The sequence below is a fragment of the Lactuca sativa genome, chromosome 2 (assembly GCF_002870075.4).
Source record: "Lactuca sativa cultivar Salinas chromosome 2, Lsat_Salinas_v11, whole genome shotgun sequence".
Lineage (NCBI taxonomy): Eukaryota > Viridiplantae > Streptophyta > Magnoliopsida > Asterales > Asteraceae > Lactuca > Lactuca sativa.
This window is the reverse complement of record NC_056624.2, coordinates 126,562,499-126,581,239: the sequence shown is the minus strand read 5'-3', so window position 1 is coordinate 126,581,239 and position 18,741 is coordinate 126,562,499. Positions and strand designations below refer to the sequence as shown.

General features: G+C 36.1%; 1 protein-coding gene across 1 annotated transcript; it reads right to left on the bottom strand.

Annotated features, from left to right (window-relative positions):
* Window positions 1–1,244: 1,244 nt before the first annotated feature.
* LOC111898603 (pyruvate decarboxylase 1) lies at window positions 1,245–3,934 on the bottom strand. The gene is made up of 5 exons (XM_023894498.3): window positions 3,304–3,934; window positions 2,746–2,909; window positions 2,007–2,657; window positions 1,620–1,926; window positions 1,245–1,540 (listed from the first exon to the last, which is right to left on the bottom strand). The coding sequence occupies exons 1-5, from the start codon at window positions 3,823–3,825 to the stop codon at window positions 1,370–1,372; spliced, it is 1,815 nt and encodes a 604-aa protein (XP_023750266.1). The 5' UTR covers window positions 3,826–3,934; the 3' UTR covers window positions 1,245–1,369.
* Window positions 3,935–18,741: the final 14,807 nt, after the last annotated feature.

Below are 18,741 nucleotides of genomic sequence, written 5' to 3'. Positions count from 1 at the left end.
TTTGATGGTGTTTGAGGATGTTCCTTTTTTGTCTATAGTATTTTGTTAATTTCTTTTTGTGATTAAAAAATGGAATAGAGATTCCAAATCTATTATAGGTAAGAATGATTGGCTTTTAAGTCCTTTAAATTTTGTTTTTTTTTTCATTGGTTTTAAGTCATTTGTAACTTTTTTTTTTCAGTTCAGGGTGCTTGCTAGAATGTGGTAATATATGAAAAATGTGCTGTCATTTTTTTGTCCATATGCTTCGGCTTATGGAAATATGACCTTAGGAAGTTATTGAAACAATTTAATTAAATTGCAATAAGTTCTAATTCTATTCAAATATTGTATAGATATTGATAAAGTAATCTTGGTGGTTTCTTTGGGGGTGACTTGTGTCGTGAAGGCAGCAACGGAAAGTAAAGAAGGAAGAAGGAGGAAATAAGGAAAAGCGAACGAAATTGTATTGGAGGAGGAGGGCGGCAAGGCGGCGACCAAAAGGGATAAGAGGGAAAGGGAAAAAAGAGAAGTATTGGGGCGCTTTCAGAGACGGCGAAGAGCAGAGGAAGAGAGACACGAAGGCAAAATAGAAACGCAAAGAAGCGAAGAGGAAGGAAGAGTAAAGAAGAAAGGGAAAAAAATAAAGAAAACAGAAACGAACCGAATTGGAGGACAATGGCGGCAACCAGGTTTGAGGAAGAGAAGATAACGATGAGAAATTCTATGACGGTTTGTGCGAGAAAAGAAGAAGTAGAAGTTTCAGTGGCAAAATAAGAAATGCAAGTACTTCCGTGCGAAAATAAGAAAGAGAGAAAATCTAACATTTTGAGAATTAATAGTACATACTAATAATCAATTTTCCAATAATTATATTATTATTAATATGTAATCTTGTTCCACAAAAGCATATTTCATTATTAGGAAATTTAGTAATAACAAAACAAAGGGATTTGAAAAAAAAATAAAAAAATTATCTAAGGTTTTAAGAAAGCAATTAGTGTTTACCTTTATGTATATGAATCTTTATTATCCCTTACCAATAATAATAATAAAAAAAACATTTACGAGAATAAAGTGTTACTTGCTTTCTCTTTCTTTTCAAAAAGTTCAAAAGACAAATCATAAAATTCACAATCACCAATTCAAGAAACGGTTGGGCCTTTCTCGTTTCAAACTCAATTTTCAACCAAAAGAATCGATTTGGACACATTCCACGTCTCAAAAACACAACCATGATTTTGAAAACTCCATTTTAACACGAATTACGCCAAATCACACAACTAAAAATCGTTATTCTTTCTCAATCAAAATAACAACAAAAGTTTATAGATTCAATACTTTATACATCATAAAACCCTAGCAAATCCTCATCTGGTTTTGGTTTTTTTTACTGAGGGTTCGGAGGTCGGCTGTTAGCAGCTGAGACTCTGGAACCCCACTCGAGCAACTCTTTGCTGGTATCATCTTTGTGCACAACCACTTCAATAAAACACAAGCAATCCTTTTTCTCCCCGGTCGCCTTCTCAATAGCCACAACAAGCTCTTCTTCACACAACACCTACAAAAACAAGTTTCAATTAAACTACTGCTCTGATACCATCTGTAGTATCTGTAACAACCCAAGCCCAACAACTTACCTTACTAGTCCAACACTTGCCCTCACCATTATGGATCGCGTCAACTAAACCAGTGTAATTCCAATTTTTGATGACATTGTAGGGCCCGTCATGGATCTCGACTTCAATGGTGTATCCGCCATTGTTTATTAGGAAAATGATGGTGTTTTGGCCACATCGAATCATTGTTGAAATATCTTGAGCCGTGACTTGGAAGCTTCCGTCTCCAATACACGCAATCACTCGTTTGTCAGTTGCCGCTTGTGCGTACCCAAGTGTTGCTCCCACCGACCACCCAATTGACCCGTATTGCATTTGGAACTCATACCTACAAAATCAAATCATCATTTCACCTTTAAAACCAGATAACAGATAGCAAATAGCAGATAATAGATAATTGAAACTTACCCGCATCCTTTTGGAAGCTTTAGCTTCTGACAATTGAACCACGAATCACCGGTTTCAGCAATGACAGCTGTATCACCTGACAACATATTCTGTATGTGTTGAAACAGAACGTTAACCCTCAATGCCTCTTTCGGAGCAGATTTAAGAGGGTGACCTTCTGGAACATAAATTCTATGATAGTTCTCATATGCAGTTGTGTTCTTCCTAAGTCTCTTTGACAAACCTAACAAGAAATCTTTCATCAACACGCACCCGAAAGTTGGGCCATTTCCAATTATTACACGATCAGGCTGTAAGATTATGGCTTTGTCTTTTTTGAGGAGAAGAGAATAGCCTACAGAGCTGTAGTCGTTGAATATAGGTCCAGCAAATAAGTAAGCATCAGAAGATTCGACAATTTCTGCACAAAAAGCAGTGCTTACAGCACCCCAATATGTTCCAATGAAATGAGGATGGTGTTCTGGGATCATCCCTTTCGCTGATGGCATCACGGCTACAGGATACCCACATGAGTCTGCTAATTCAACAAATGCGTTGCTGGCTTTTGCTACACGAAGTTTAGGTCCCGCTACCATTACTGGTTTTACTGATTTGTTTAAGAACTCTGCTGCTGCTTCAATGGCTGCTTCTAAACCCATGTGATTACTCAACCTATATGATTCGGAGAATTTGAAAATTGAATTGAATGTGATTATGATTGGTGAGTTGTGTGTAGAGATTTGAAGGATGTGGAACTTACTTTGGCGAGAGACAAAAGGGAACAGGGTCATGGGTAAAAGTAGGATGAGGAATTGCAGGTAGATTGCAGCTGATACTGATGTAAACTGGCTTGCTTTCTTTTAACGCGGTGGAAACGGCGGTGTCGATCAGTTCGTGTGCGTATTCCAAATCGTTAACCACGGCCTAGATTCAAAAGTAGTCATAAAATCAGAATCGTTAACTATGTTACAATAGATCAACCAATCTTAGAACGTATAATAATCAGATTGATAAGAACACTGTAATTTGTAGAAGTGACGCCAATCGCTATGAATCTATGATGCATTTGTTCTTAGGAACTTACTGATTGATTTATAAAGATCCGACGCACACAAACTCATAGAAAGTGATGGATCAACGAAATCAAATCATATCAAGGACATTTCTAGGTTTTCAAACGTAAGTATAAAAAGTAACGCGAATCTATGTTCAGTCTGTTCAAGTAATCATGCTTTGTTAATGGAGTTGAGTGCGACGCATAAACGATCGGAGAAATTGAATGATCAACAAAATCAGAAGAGTATGTCTAGGTTAGTACCTGAAAGCAAGTAATGGTTTGAAAGCATCGATGCTCTTGGCTAAAATCCGGCAATCCGATCGTGTGATGAAGAATTCTGTTAGTACCGTAATCATTCGAATTCGGACCACCGACAATACAAATCACCGGCAGATTCTCACTGTAAGCTCCGGCAATGGCGTTGATCACACTAAGTCCGCCGACAGTGAAAGTAACGACGCACGCTCCAACGCCGCGAGACCTAGCGTATCCGTCAGCGGCGTACCCTGCGTTGAGCTCATTGCAGCAGCCAACGAGGTTGAGTCCAGGCTCGGTGATGAGGTGGTCAAGCAAAGTGAGGTTGAAGTCGCCGGGAACAGAGAAGACATCAGAGACACCGATCTGAACTAGCCGGCGAGCCAGGTGTCGGCCGAGTGTGGCCTCGGAGAAGCTGATTGGAACGGTGGATGTCTGGACGGAGGAAACGACTCCGTGTGACGGTAGACAGCCGACGTCGGCATTCGGCGAGGCAACGACGTTGATAGAACCAACTTTTGTGTCCATTTTGGTTGACACGTGTCCGCTTCTAGTGGTTTGGAAATAGAGAGCGACAGAGAGAGTGTGCTTTTGACTTGAGTTTGATTTTTTGAAGCTTTGGATACAGAAGAAAGATGACGCCGTGTATTTATATATACCCTGAGAAGATATACAGTCAGCGGTTTTACAAATGGTTTCTAAAACAGGCAACGCCCATAACATATTCTAATTTGCCACTAACATTTTTAAAGCAGAAAATGCCAAAAGAAGTAACTTTTATTAAACTTTATATTAAAAATGTCTCAAAAACTCAGGATTTTACATAATATGCATTTTGTAATGCATGTTGATACTTAAAGAAACTATACCAAAATGACATTGTCTTTGTTATTTTACAAATTTTTAAAGAATTAAGAAACAATTCGTGTGTGTTTATATATATATATATATATATATATATATATATATATATATATATATATATATATATATATATATATATATATATATATATATATACTTCCTCCGTCTCAAAATTATTGTCCACAGACAAAAAACACACAAATTAAGAAAAACAATAATTAGTTTTGTTTTTTTAGTAAAATGACTCCCTTGACCTTTTTTAAAACCAATGGGAAATATGTATTTGTAATTATTATAGTTTACTTTATTAAATGTTAAGGGCAACATGGTAAAAATGTATATCTAGTTTTGGTAGTGGACAATAATTTTGGGACAAACTAAAATAGTAAGGTGAACAATTATTTTGGGACGGAGGGAGTATATATATATATATATATATATATATATATATATATATATATATATATATATATATATATATATATATATATATATATATATATATATATATATATATATATAGAAGTAGGATCAAATGAGAACGCCTAAAAGGTTAAGAATGCGAGAACACTTATCAGCCAATCATTTTATTAGGGTATTTAAGTAAATTTATATTTAATCTAGTTTTTAATTAATATAATACAATTAATAATCAATATATTATCCATTAATATTTACCTATAATTAAGGGATATTCCATAGTTATCGTTCAAGGAGATATGGAATTGAAGATACGATTTCCAATATAGCATTCGTGATTTCAGTCAATCGACTTTTGTATATGGTTCATCATTTACGGTTGAAGATAACAACGCAGTATACCATTAATGATTTCAATCAATATCGATGTCGGACTTTTTTGATTACAGTAGCGATGATACAGAAGATGATGATCAATATGGCGACGAAGCATTCGATTATAATGAATGTGATGATGACGATTTCTATCATTCGGATGATCAATTCAGCGAAAGAAATCAATTATCTGATTATGCGAGTGAAGGTAAAAAAATGAAAACAACATCAACATCTTGTAAATACAGATCGTGTATTACAATAATTATTGAATTTTTGTATATGATGAATAAGACCTGTCATTTATTCAGTACATATTTGTATACGATTAGTCATATACGTTGTATGTATTAATTAGTTAATGCTGGTATATATCACAGATCGTTGTACATTGTTTCTTAAGTTTAATACAATGTTGATTAAGTTTGATAATCATCGGTGATTATGCGTTAATACGATTAAAATGAGTAAACACTTCAACTTTGATTACTGTTTCACAGACGTTGATTATGATTATAAAATTGTTTAGTTTATGTATACGTAATTGATATAAATTAAAATACCTTAATAGTAGAATTAAAATACCTTAATCATTTATAACTCAGAACTGAATCATTAACAACTCAAATAATCATAATTATACCTACTAAACACAAACTCAATTAAACACATACCCAAAAACAGAGTAATGTTTACAATAATCATCACTAAACAAACAAACAGTATACTTAACTTACTCACAACAAACAGTAGGGACTCCTACACCATTATTCTTTACTTAGTACATCATGTACAGGATCAAAACCACATACATACTCAATAAAGTACCTATTCACAACTGAATATGCCTTTAACAATATACATAATATACAACCAACAACAAGGATTAATACTAGAAAAGTACTTCTGTCGCACAAACAATCGGATTTTACAAGTAATCAATAGTAATGAATGACATTTATACCCTTCCTTATTATTTTTCTACTAAACACCATTCACAATCGATTACTAACATCAATTACTCCTCTTGTCCTACTGATAATGTATTTATTTTGCCATTCAACAATACGACTCTTAAAACAAAAGTAAAAAAAGCCCTAATTTTTGGGTTTTCGTAACCTTACTTCAATTCAAAGTAGTCGACTATGACTACACATGTATCTGCATCTTAGAACTTTCAAACACAATCATAATCGATTAATTTTTAAACACATTCAATATCATAATACCGTAACTTCGAAACTCATCTACAATTACCATTTTCATTTAAACATTCACATACACCAACGTTTTATTTGTAAAATACAACCTTTAAATCAACAATCATCAACGATGTAGACTCACTATAGTTCATAATCGATGATATACAGAAAAAACGAAAAACCAAACCTCTAGGGTTTTAAGAATCGTTAAAATGTACACATTAACAAAAAATAAACACACTACTACACCCGTTTTCCACTCAATCGACATTAAAAAAAGATTAGAAAGCTTACTTCTTCCACTTCGGTTGATGATCGACGACATTCATCCACCTTCAACCCTTCATGGATTTCTGAATGCAAAATATCTCTTTACGGATGAACAGTATGAATCGAGTCTCGTATAAACGTTTAACTGTGACAATATTTTGCATTCAAGATACAATCGAATCATCCAAAAGATTAGAAGTTAGCTGTGATTACTAAACGGTTTCTTTTAATTTTCAAACTTACCGGATATATTCAAAATGGATGACATCATAAAATTACTTGAATACCCTTTTATATTTTTTTAATTAAAAAAACACTTAAAATCATTTAATATTTTGTTTAAATTAATGATTAATGACATCCTTAGATTTTAAATATTTAATGTATCAGATTTGTTCTCGCGTTCTCAACCTTTTAGGCGTTCTCATTTGATCATTTCCATATATATATATATATATATATATATATATATATATATATATATATATATATATATATATATATATATATATATATATATATATATATATATATATATATATATATATATATATATATATAATTTTATGGTTTGATAATACTTTAATTTATATAAAAAAAATTAACAGAATATTATATATCCTAAAGAAAAACTTAACATAAAATATGATATAATAATTATTAATAACAAAGTATATGTAGAATAGAATAAATCCCATCCATCAAAAATTCAAACACTTTCCGTCGACTTCCTTTTCACCGAACCCTTTTTTCCCATCCAGCCGCTATAATTATTGGAACTCTATTTTTCCTTTTACAATGGGTACCAAGATTTAAGCAAAGGAAATAACATGTGGGGTTCCATACGTCTTTATACATGTTCCATTAATTATGACTACAACATTTAATTGTTTAGGCAATTGTTGACCTCATATTCCTTCTATAAGTTGTGTTGCAACTACACTAGAACCAGGTTTCATTTAGAAACAATAATGAGTATCTTTTTAATATAATTGAAAGGATAACAGTGGAAGATGATTAGCTGACAATAGTTGCAACATTCGTAAATAAAGATTAGACTTTTTGGTATTAACTGTGAAACAGTGGCGGATCGACAATAGATCTCGGGATATCCAGAGATTCCCTTTAAAAAAATTTCAGTACTGTAATTTTTTAAGAAAAATTATGTTGTGTATATATACATAATATTAATATGTTTAGCGAGATAATATCACAAATGTTCACATGGTTATGGTGTTAGGGGTGTTTTTATAGGTTGCAAGTTCAAATCTTCTTTCAACATTAATTTTCTTTTATTTTTGCAGTGTTTTTATATAGTTTTATACAAATTATACATATTACATTAGAGTAAATTACATGAATGGTCCCTATGGTTTGGGGTAATTTGCGCGTTTGGTCCCTAACTTATTTTTTTAACTCGGAAAGTCCCTACTGTTTGATTTTGTTACGCCATTGGTCCCTACTGTTTGTTTTTTTTACGCATTTGGTCTCTATCTTACCTAAAAAGACTATTATTTAAATAGGGAAAAATGGTGGGGTAGGTAAGGTAAGGTAAGGGGGATGAGGTTGGTGGTGTGTTTATTTAAATAAATTAGAGAATCAATGGCAAAATAGGTTTTTTTAGGTAAGACAGGGACCAAACACGTAACAAAAACAAACAGTAAGGACCTTCCGAGTTAAAAAAATAAGTTAGGAACCAAACGCGCAAATTACCCTAAACCATAGGGACCATTCGTGTAATTTACTCATTACATTATGATGTTGTAAAACTAAAGACAAATATTGAGTTGTCCAACCAGTAAAGTATTGAACTTTTAACTTTATGGTCCTTATTTTGAATCTTGGCACTTATATCGGTGTAATTTATAGTTTTTTTTTACCAACTTTTCAACTTGTTTTCTAAAATCCTAAAATTGTTTCACATCGGCTGTAACACCCAGAATTAGAAAGACCAATAAAGGAAAGAAAACCCTAAGTTAAAGGGTCAACTCGTCGAGTCGGCCTCATGGACTCGGCGAGTTCGGTCTGAAGAGGGAAAACCTAAATCCGGGACTTTGGGCACTATTTAAGCATCTTATTCTCTCCATTAGGGTTCCATATAGCCTCTCTCATCCAGAACCTAAAACCCTAAGCCCCCATTATTGCTCATTCAAGTTTCTTGCCATTTTTGGGTGATTTGAAGGAAGAAGGAAAGAAGGAACCATTGGGGATTCAAGGGTTTGCAGTAGATCCAGAGTTTGAGGGCCTTTCCAGAAGCATTTGAAGGTAAGGAGTCGTTATCTTCCCTCTTTTGCATGTAGATCAATCTTGATTGTGAGATTTGGGACTCTTATGCCATGTTCTTGAACCATTTCGAGTTAGAGCCCAGATCTGAAGTTGCTACTTCAGATCTAAGTGTATTCTGGCCTAGAGAGTCATAAAGTATCAGTCTTGGAGGTGTAGGTGAAGCATGGTTGTCTTAAAACCTAGCCCTAGAGTGTTTTGAGCCTAGATCTACTTAGTTATACGTAAAGTTTGCAACTTTACGTGGGGAATGGACTTTGGAAGCATGGATCTATCATTTGGAGCCCCTGCATGGCTCGAAAAGCCACTGAATGGATTAAGAACTAAAGCGACTCGACGAGTCACATGGGCGGACTCAGCGAGTTGGATGAAGATGGGTAGGAACTCGGCGAGTTGGAAGAACAACTCGACGAGTCTGTTGAAGAATGCCTTGGACTCGGTGAGTCTGTTCTTGGACTCGGCGAGTCAAGTCGCGAAACCCCAAACCCTCCACGTTGAGACTCAGATCAGTGAGTTGAGTGGGGACTCAGGGAGTTGGACAGGTCAGGACTCGGAAAGCGGTAGACTCGGTGAGTCAGGAGCTGACTCGGCGAGTCAGGAGCTGACTCGGCGAGTCAGGAGCTGACTCGGCGAGTCGAGTCGCGAATGGAAGGAATCTGAGCGTATGAACTCGGCGAGTCAATAGGCAGACTCGGCGAGTCAATAGGCAGACTCGGCGAGTAGGGTTAACCTGGAAGGTTGACTTTGACCAGGACTTTGACCACAATGTTATAAGACCCTGGGGGTAGCCCACGGCATCCTTATAGGTTTATGTGCGTGTTATGTGTAGATATTTATGCGATGCATGATATGCTATTTGGTTATATATGGTATTTGCAGGGAAGACCCCGGAGGGAGCCCGTAGCATTGGATGTAAGACCATGTGGGGTAGCCCATGGCAGTCCTAGGTGAAGACCATGTGGGGTAGGCCATGGCATTAGATGTAAGACCGTGTGGGGGATCCCATGGAAGTCCTAGGTAAAGACCATGTGGGGTAGCCCATGACACTATTACAGGTTTTATGTGTGCATGGCTTATGTGATACGTGTGTAGCTTTTATAGCTAACAGGATATGTGATATGTGGTTTGTGTGAATGGTATGCTCTGGGAAACTCACTAAGCTTCGTGCTTACAGGTTTTGTTTATGGTTTCAGGTATCATCGTTTTGGAAAAGGAGAGCTCGGATTGATCGCAGTGCACACACCTATGATTTCCGCAATGAATGATTTTGGGATAAACTCTGATAAACGATTTGATTGACTATGATTTGAATGTTAGAATGAAATGGTATCAATGTTTTAGTTACATTAAAAATGAAATTTTTACCCCTGATATTTGAGACGTTACATCGGCTTTAACATGAAACATAGCTCCTATACATCTATACATTTGTTATATAAGCAACATAAGTTTTTAAATTTTCAACAAGTTAAACTATCGAATGAGTTTGGGTTTAGACCTTGAATCGAGTTTGGAAAACTAAGAAACTGAACCTATCGGTTTGTGATACCTTTTTACTTTGACTCTGGCACCACAACTGCTCTGAAAAATATAAATACATCTTATGTATTTTAAATTGATATTGGTGAAGGTGATTAAAAGAAGATATCAATGTGAGTTGGAGACTTCCCTAAGTTGAGATTTAATGTACCTAAAATTTTAAAAATATGTTGTTATTTTATTACTTTAATATTTATTTGATATAAAAGATTGGAAAGTTGTGATGATTACGGATTCTTATAGGGAGGATATTTTTGATTGATGAAAGTTGGAAACTATTTATTAAAAAATTTACATAATTGCTGCTTTTATGGATGGCCATTATGGCCATGACACCAACTTTTTAACAAATCAAAAACCAAATAATATTTAAATTCTAAACTAATATTAATAAAAGCTCAAACTATCAACCATAAACACTAGATAAATTTACGATAACAATCATATACAATGATACCTTTATGTTCTAATAATCTCAAAAAAGAGCTACATGTAAGAAAACTACAAAAGATGTTCATCTGATTTTTTTTTAGGTTAATAGGTGGCATCACACTAGGTGTTTCAAAAAGTCTAGGTGTGGCAAATAGGTAAAACTCAAAATTTTAAATAAATGAAATGGTAAAATATATCAAGCAACCAAGGACAAGGAGTTTCAAATTTTTTGATTTTAAATTATAAAATTTTTTTTATTAGATGTTGGAAATAACAACATACTTTATAAATAAAATATGTTAAAAGGTTAAACAAAGTTTTTTAAATAAGAAAATAGTAGAAATCAAGCAAAGGGTTTAGTTTTTTTTTTTATTTTTTTATTTTTAAATGCTTGACATTAAATTTCAGTAACCCATGGAACTAATGTTATACTCATCTATTGGTCGAGTATATTAACGTAAAAACAATAGATCAAATTTACTTTTTTGTATAACACCATACTTTCATATGTTCCAATTATAGTATTATACTATGAAATTCATTATTTGTTGTACATATATCGTTCATTTGTTCTAATTATACAAACACATACAAACATTTTTTTCATTATACCAGCCTACATTCATAGCAGTTATTTTTGGACAGTAACCTAACGTAATTGAAGTACAATCGCATTAGAAGGCTAACAACAACAAATAGCAATGCACTTCCATTGTTAATTCTTGTAATCAATCCAAATATGGGCTAAATGCGTTAAAAAGCAATGTACATTCAGTTTTTTTACTAAATTAACATATTTCTCACATTTGTATATAAAAAGATTACTTATATTTTTTTAAAATTTCAAACTAAACCGTTGTACTTTAAAAGTACATTGCTATAATTCATTGACAATAAATAACAATGTACTTTAGTATAGACACAATCACATTTAACCCACATGACATGAATGGCGAGTTAACCCTTAAAATAAACTGCATGCTATATTGTTAAACTAAATTATCTTTAATTGTAGTTAACATTCACATACTTTGTTTTAAAGCTATCCAATTATCATAGAAACAAGTTAAGTTTAATGGAAAAATACAATAATATGGGTCATAGGGGTAATATCATCCAAGAATATAACTACATCTTTTTTTTTTTTTTTTTTTTTTTTTTTTGCGTAAATTACAAAGACTAACAACTTACTTTACCTAATTTTCTAATATAGGAGATGAACTTCTTTATTACATATAAGAAAATCATAAGTAGATTGTAATTTTAGAAAAAAAATGTTATTATTTTTCTAGTATAGGTAAAAGAATAGCAACATATATAACTTTGATAGTCGGGATGGATTTGCAAAACTCTACAACAATAAATAAAACACAAGAAATCCAACAAATGCATCTTTAAACCACGTCAAACCTTTTTAGAAAAAGACAAAAACAAAAAACATTCATACAAAACCAAGAGAAAAAAAACTAAGGGCTGCAATACTCATCCACATCTACGCCATCAAAAAGCTTAATAATGTGTTATCGATTGTGAAGATTAATTGTAGCTTTTTTTTTTATTGGGTTCTTTGAAAGGTAACTTACCATTCAACTTATAGTGACAAGTGTAACACCCTGTTTTGAATCATTTCTCATTGCAGGGTGGTGATAAGGAGTGGGTATTAACAGACTTAGAACCCTTGAAGAATTGAGTTTGGGCTCATTTGGACGTAGATGATGTAGTTTGGGTGATCCGGGTATTCGGTTTGTATTTTGGAGCCCAAGGGTATGGGTAAAGGCGTTGGTTCGGGCCTTTTATGTAACGTCCCAAAAATCAATGGTAAAAATTTCATTTTTATTATAGTCAAAACATAAATATCTTTTAATCCAGACATTCCAAAACATAGTTAATTAAAACATTTATCATAGTTTATCCCAAAATCACTTACTGCGGAAAACATAGGTGTGCGCGCTAAGATCAAGCCGGGCCCTTCTTTTCCAATCAATCTACCCTTACTCGTGCGAATAGTTCTTCAGTTGTTCCTAAAGTAATTGCTCCAGACAACGAAACTAAGGAGATTAATCTGTCAAAAGTTTGATGCTTCAAGTGATAAGGTTTTGGTCATTATCATAGTGTTTGTACAAACAAAAGGGTAGTGACATTAAGAGATGTTGTTTCAATACGTGATGAACTGCTTGAGGAAGAAGAGAGATTGGGGAATATTTTTGTGAATGAAGATGTTTGTAAAATCAAAGAAGTGGAAGAGAAAGAAGAAAGGTAGGAAGCACCGACATATGACACATTTTTGGTTCTTAGGGCTTTGCAAACTCAAGTTGTGAATACCAATTCAGATCAAAGAAACCGATTGTTTCATACCAAGTGTTGTGTGAGGAATAAATTGTGTAGATTGATTATCGATGGTGGAAGTTGTACAAACGTTGCATCTAGTGAGATGGTTACAAAGTTGAGCTTAGTTATAGCAGTCCATCCTAAGCCATATGCACTTCATTGGTTGGATGGTGGGGACAAGGTGAAGGTGATGAAATAGGTTAGAGTTGGCTTGGCCATGCAATCTTATGAAGATCAGATTTTGTGTGATGTTATCCCTATGGATGCTTGTCATATTCTTTTAGGACGTCCCTGACAATATGATAAGGATGTGATACATAGAGGAAGAAGCAACGAATTCAAGTTGAAGCATAATGGTAAGAAAATCATGCTCAGTCCCATTTCATCAACAGCAATAAGATTGATGGTTAACAAGAAGGGCACGAGATGAAAGCTCACAATGTTAACTAGTGGAAGGGAAATAATTATGTAACGACCTAATTTTCACGTCCAAAAATTTCGTTTTAAAACATTACTTTAGAAAACGTTAATAATTAAAAACATTGTTTGATCAAACCATGACACAACGTAAACCATGTCTAAAAGCCAAATCATACAACCAATCAAAATATCAGAGTATAAATCCCAGAGAATCTCGTAAATGCGGAAATCAGAGAGTGTGTGTGTGACATGTTGCTACCGCGCCGGCTCCTTTCCCCTAGATGAGGAGGTACCTGAAACCAAAACTGAAAACCATAAGCACAAAGCTTAGTGAGTTCCCCCATCGTACCACATACCATACAAACACATAACATACATACTGCCAGGCCATTCTGGGGTGCCTGACTACCCGGTACGGCCATTATGGGGTGCCGTCCTACCCGTGTCAAGCCATTATGGGGTGCTGACTACCCATGTCAAGCCATTCTGGGGTGCTGACTTCCCGTGTCAAGCCATTCTGGGGTGCTGACTACCCGTCGGTCCTAACAACCGATCCTCGGGGACTAGTCCCCTCTTACTACCTTTATCGGATATAACATAACAAGCCAGCATGCAAACATATCATCATGTACTGTCAGACATTTCTGGGGTGTCTGACTACCCTTTGGTCCTATCAACCGATCTCTACTTCTATCTCATATAACATATCATGCTAGCATATAACATATCAGGTAGTAGCAAACCTAGATGACATCACAAAGACAATCATCTAACATACGACTCCTACTGGTGGGCCGGCATTGTGGCCGTAGACCCACCGCTACTGGAAGGTAACTCACCTCGAAGTAGATGCTGATCTGATCGGGAACTGACTGTCTACTGCTGCTGCTGCTCCGAAAATCCTCCGGCTGCAATTCCCACAACATACTCAATCAAACACTGCTAACTGTCCTTTGGGTAAAATGGCCATTTTACCCCTGATCATGCCCTAAGTCAAAGTCAGAGTCAACTTTCAGTTGTCCCGACTCGCCGAGTTGGCTTTCCAACTCGCCGAGTCCTTACCCAAACGATTGTCCTGAATCCCGTTTCTACTCGTCGAGTTAGGCGATGACTCGACGAGTTCTCCTTCTAAACTGACATTCAAGTCCTTCATCCTACTCGCCGAGTTGTATGAACAACTCGTCGAGGTTGTCTTCATCCGAAGAACACTTGCTGCTTCGACTCGCCGAGTTGTATGAACAACTCGCCGAGTCTGTTCTTGATCTAAGGAGATTGCCTTGAACTCGCCGAGTCAAGGCATTGACTCGTCGAGTACCTCCATAGATGAGTTCAGCTTCCGACTCACTGATTCACACCCCGTGACTCACTGCTCACTCGACACTACGAAAAGGGGACAAACTCGGAGACTCGCGAACATACTCGCCGAGTCACATGAACGAATCTCCGAGTCGTTGCCATGAACCCACTAAATACACAGATTTGCTCGATTCCAGTTCATGCCATTCACAGATCTGGACTCCTAGAACACGAATCACACGTAAAGTTTCCAACTTTACGTGTAGATATTCACCAATACGGATTTTAGGGTTCAAAATGCCTCAAAAGGGTAGATCTAGGGTGAACAAGCAACATGGGTCCATAAAGGTAACAGATCTGAGCTCCTGGAGCTCAATCTTGCCTAGATCTAGAGGCCAATCAACTTATTACGACTTATATTGCACATACAAGCTTGGGGATTGGTTCAAGAATGACTTAAATGAAGTAATAAGCATGGAAACATGGGGAAAAACGGGTTATACCTCAAAGGAACTACTGAGAGAGCACAAAGATGTTTGGATTCCTTCCCTTCCTCTTGATCTACTTCCCTTTTGCCTCAAAACCTTCAAGATCACACAACAATTGCTTCAAACTCTAAATGAATAACTTAGAACGAGGGTTGGAAGCTCTGGGGGGTGAATGGGGGCTGGCTTGGGGCAGATATGTTGTTTAAATAGGGTGCAAACCCCTGAAACTTAGGGTTTCATCCAACAGCTGTGACTCGCCGAGTCCAGGATATGGACTCGCCAAGTCGCCAACTTAAACGTGTCCTGGGTCCCGCATCTACTCGGCGAGTCGGACCTATGACTCGCCGAGTCCAAGGCTAAAAGAAGAGAAATACTCAAATAAGATTTACGTACCATGAACCAGGTGCTACAAATTAAGGATCCTTTATGCAATGTTATGGCATTATCGAGTTTCTCTCAACTTGTTGAGTTTGAAAGTGATGCAAGTGAAGTGGAACAGGTTTTTGATCAGGAGGATATGATGGCTATGAAGGATTTAAAGGTAAAGGAAATTGCAAAAAAAGAAAGTTCAATTGAAGGTTTGATCAGAGTTCCAACAAAGACCGAGGACTACTTTGAAGTTGATGAGGCAAAGGAAGAAATATGATCTCTGAATTTAGCTACGATTTTCAGAAATTATCTAAGATGAATATGTCATCTATTGCTCGGCTGAACCCAAATAATGTTGAAGAAATGCTCAGTCCAACTGTGGTTTTGAAGAATGATCCTAATCAGATTAAATTTGTTAATTCTTTGTTTGATCTTGGATTTGGTGTTGAAAATGATTTGGACTTGGAGAAAAAGATTGTTGATTTGTCCGAAAGTGTGATTGAAGTTGTTGAAGATCGCCTGAAATTGAGGACAATTCCTTTAAAAGGGGGAGGGAATGATACAGATACGACAAGTGAGTTGGAAGCGAAAGGTGATTTGGCTGAGAAAGGCGATTTGAGTGAAAAGGTAGATGGATGCGAAAAGAATGACGAATGCGAAAAGAGTTGCGAGAAGGAGTCAGGTTGCGACTGGCTGCAAATGATTGCAAGTCATTGTAGTCTCTTGTTTGTGGATGTGAATGAATATGCAAACCATTTCAGAATTAGACTAGATTTGATGTGTTACGATTGGGTTCGAACTGTCTCAACGCCTAAAAACTACTTGTGACTAGTTGTAATCCTCACAATCAATGCGAACAGCGTGGGAATAGTGACTGCGAATCTTGGAATTTTGTCGGTTCTCTTACAATTGGTTCTGAACTCGAAATACAAGCTACTGGGTACGAAAATCACATGTTGGTATCCATAGCACGTGGGGGTAGCCTGATAACCTACGTGGGCTTAGGACTGGAGTTTTCCATCTACTGGAGACAACTTTTTCTCTATGCGTTTAACTTTCAATAAGCCTTTTAGAGGCAGCTCCTTTTAGTGGGTAGTTTCTATTAGTGGGTAGTTTTTCTTTGTAACCCTTGTTTGAGTCTAGCTTTAAATAACCGTCCTTTTTGTCATTGTAAGGCATTGAAGTTTATGGAAAATTGAACTGTTGTTCATCGAGTTGTTGCTGCACTAAAACATTGTCAATTGAAGGAGGCTTTCCTGATTTTTGATAGAAGTCAAACCAATAGGTCTTGGTTTGCTTTAACCGATAGTCTATCTATAGGTCTAAATTGTCTATCAAATCTATCCACTTTTCTTAATTTCTATCATTCTTTATTTGTTCTTGTTTCCGCTGCAATCATAAAAACCCAAACAAAATCACACACCCCATACGCGCGTCATGGATGGTGCTGAGGCCGTATTACATAGAGCCAACAGGATGTTGAGCGAGCACCGCGATGACGGTTCTCTTTCCATGCTTACCGTGGAATTCTCCAATGTCTTTAACCTTGTTGACATATCTGCATTACTTCATGAGGTTAGATGGAGGTGCCCTTATATATCCTTGTGGGTAGAATTCCTATATGGTCAAGCAGCAAGGTTGTATCTAGGAGACATACATATTTAGTCCAATACTGGGGTTCAACAAGGATACCCCTTGGCACCACTTCTCTTTTCCTTTGTGTTGCACCCGCTCTTGCATAATATTAGAGATAATTTCAAGCTTCTTTTCCATGCATGATACCTTGATGATGGTACACTTATTGGAGATTCGGAGGAGGTGGCCAAAGCGTTGGACATCATTAAGGTGATTGGCCCAAAATTGGGCCTTCTATTGAATATCAAGACAATTAAGTTTTTTTTGGCCCTCATGTGATGGTAGGAAGCTACGTGAGGGGCTTTTCCTGGTTGGTATCGAGAGGCTGCCTTTGGGGGTGAAACTTCTTGGAGGAGCTGTTAGTAGGGATGCTAGTTTCATTAGCAGCTTATCCATAAGGAGAGCCGAAAACGTTGTGAATTTGATAATGGGTTACGCGGGGCGATTAAGGACATTGTCGTTTGTGGTGACCCTTTCTTTCGCGACATACAGTGGCGAATTGCTTCTCTACCTATTAGGTTTGGTGGTTTGTGTCACACCCCCAAACCAAGGATGGCGGAAACGTCAGGGGGTGGAGGACTTCATGTACAGTATCACAACAACGTGTATAATAGTGCTCAAAGTAAATACAACCATCATAAATATAATTGAAAAAGTTACACCAAAGTATATGTTTACATGTTTCAAAATCAATTACATTATGATGACAAAAATAAATTGTTGACGGTTTAACGTCCCATCCTCAAAGCGCTGAAGTTTTCCTGTTTCACTGATTTCCTGAGAATACAAGTAGTTTTGAAAGAGTGTCAACAATTAAGTTGGTGAGTTCATAAGAGTTTTGTTTGGAGTAGAAACCGTTTTCCTTATAAAATCGATAGAGTTGATTTCCAGAAAATCCAATATTTTCTTAGTTAAGTGTAAACAGCATATTCCTATATGATGTATTAATGAACCCTAGATTGACCCGTAGATTTCCCCTATAATCGTCCAGCGTATATAAGGTATAGAAGATTTAAGTTAGATAAAACGTTGAATATAGTGGGTCTGCCCTAGGTCCACAACCCAACAAGGAACATGAGATGAGGCGGGCACCACCAATTCTAAGCCAATCCAGACTAAATTCTTGTATGACTCAAGCATATACGCTCAACGATTATAGTTGAAGTCTAACAATGCGAAAATTTAATGTGGACTTAAATCCAAAAACCGGAACCAAACCCTAGTGTAGTGTATGAAATAGTAGTAGTGACTGTGAACATAAACTATACATATCATAGTTCATCGGATAGTGATAGTGACTAGCGAACATGAACTATGCATATTATAGTTTACCAAAAGTGGTGGTGATGGTGAATATAACCTATACATATCATAGTTCATCAAATAGTGATAGTGACTAGTGAACATGAACTATGCATATTATAGTTTACCAAAAGTGGCGGTGATGGTGAATATAACCTATACATATCATAGTTCATCAAATAGTGATAGTGACTAGTGAACATGAACTATGCATATTATAG

Bases quoted from the DNA above. Each gene is read 5' to 3' on its own strand.
- LOC111898603 (XM_023894498.3), bottom strand. From the start codon at position 3,825: ATGGACACAAAAGTTGGTTCTATCAACGTCGTTGCCTCGCCGAATGCC. The intron at 2,910-3,303 runs GTACTAACCTAG...TTTTGAATCTAG, and splicing joins AAACCATTACTTGCTTTCAG to GCCGTGGTTAACGATTTGGA. The intron at 1,541-1,619 runs GTAAGTTGTTGG...TTGTTTTTGTAG, and splicing joins GCAAGTGTTGGACTAGTAAG to GTGTTGTGTGAAGAAGAGCT.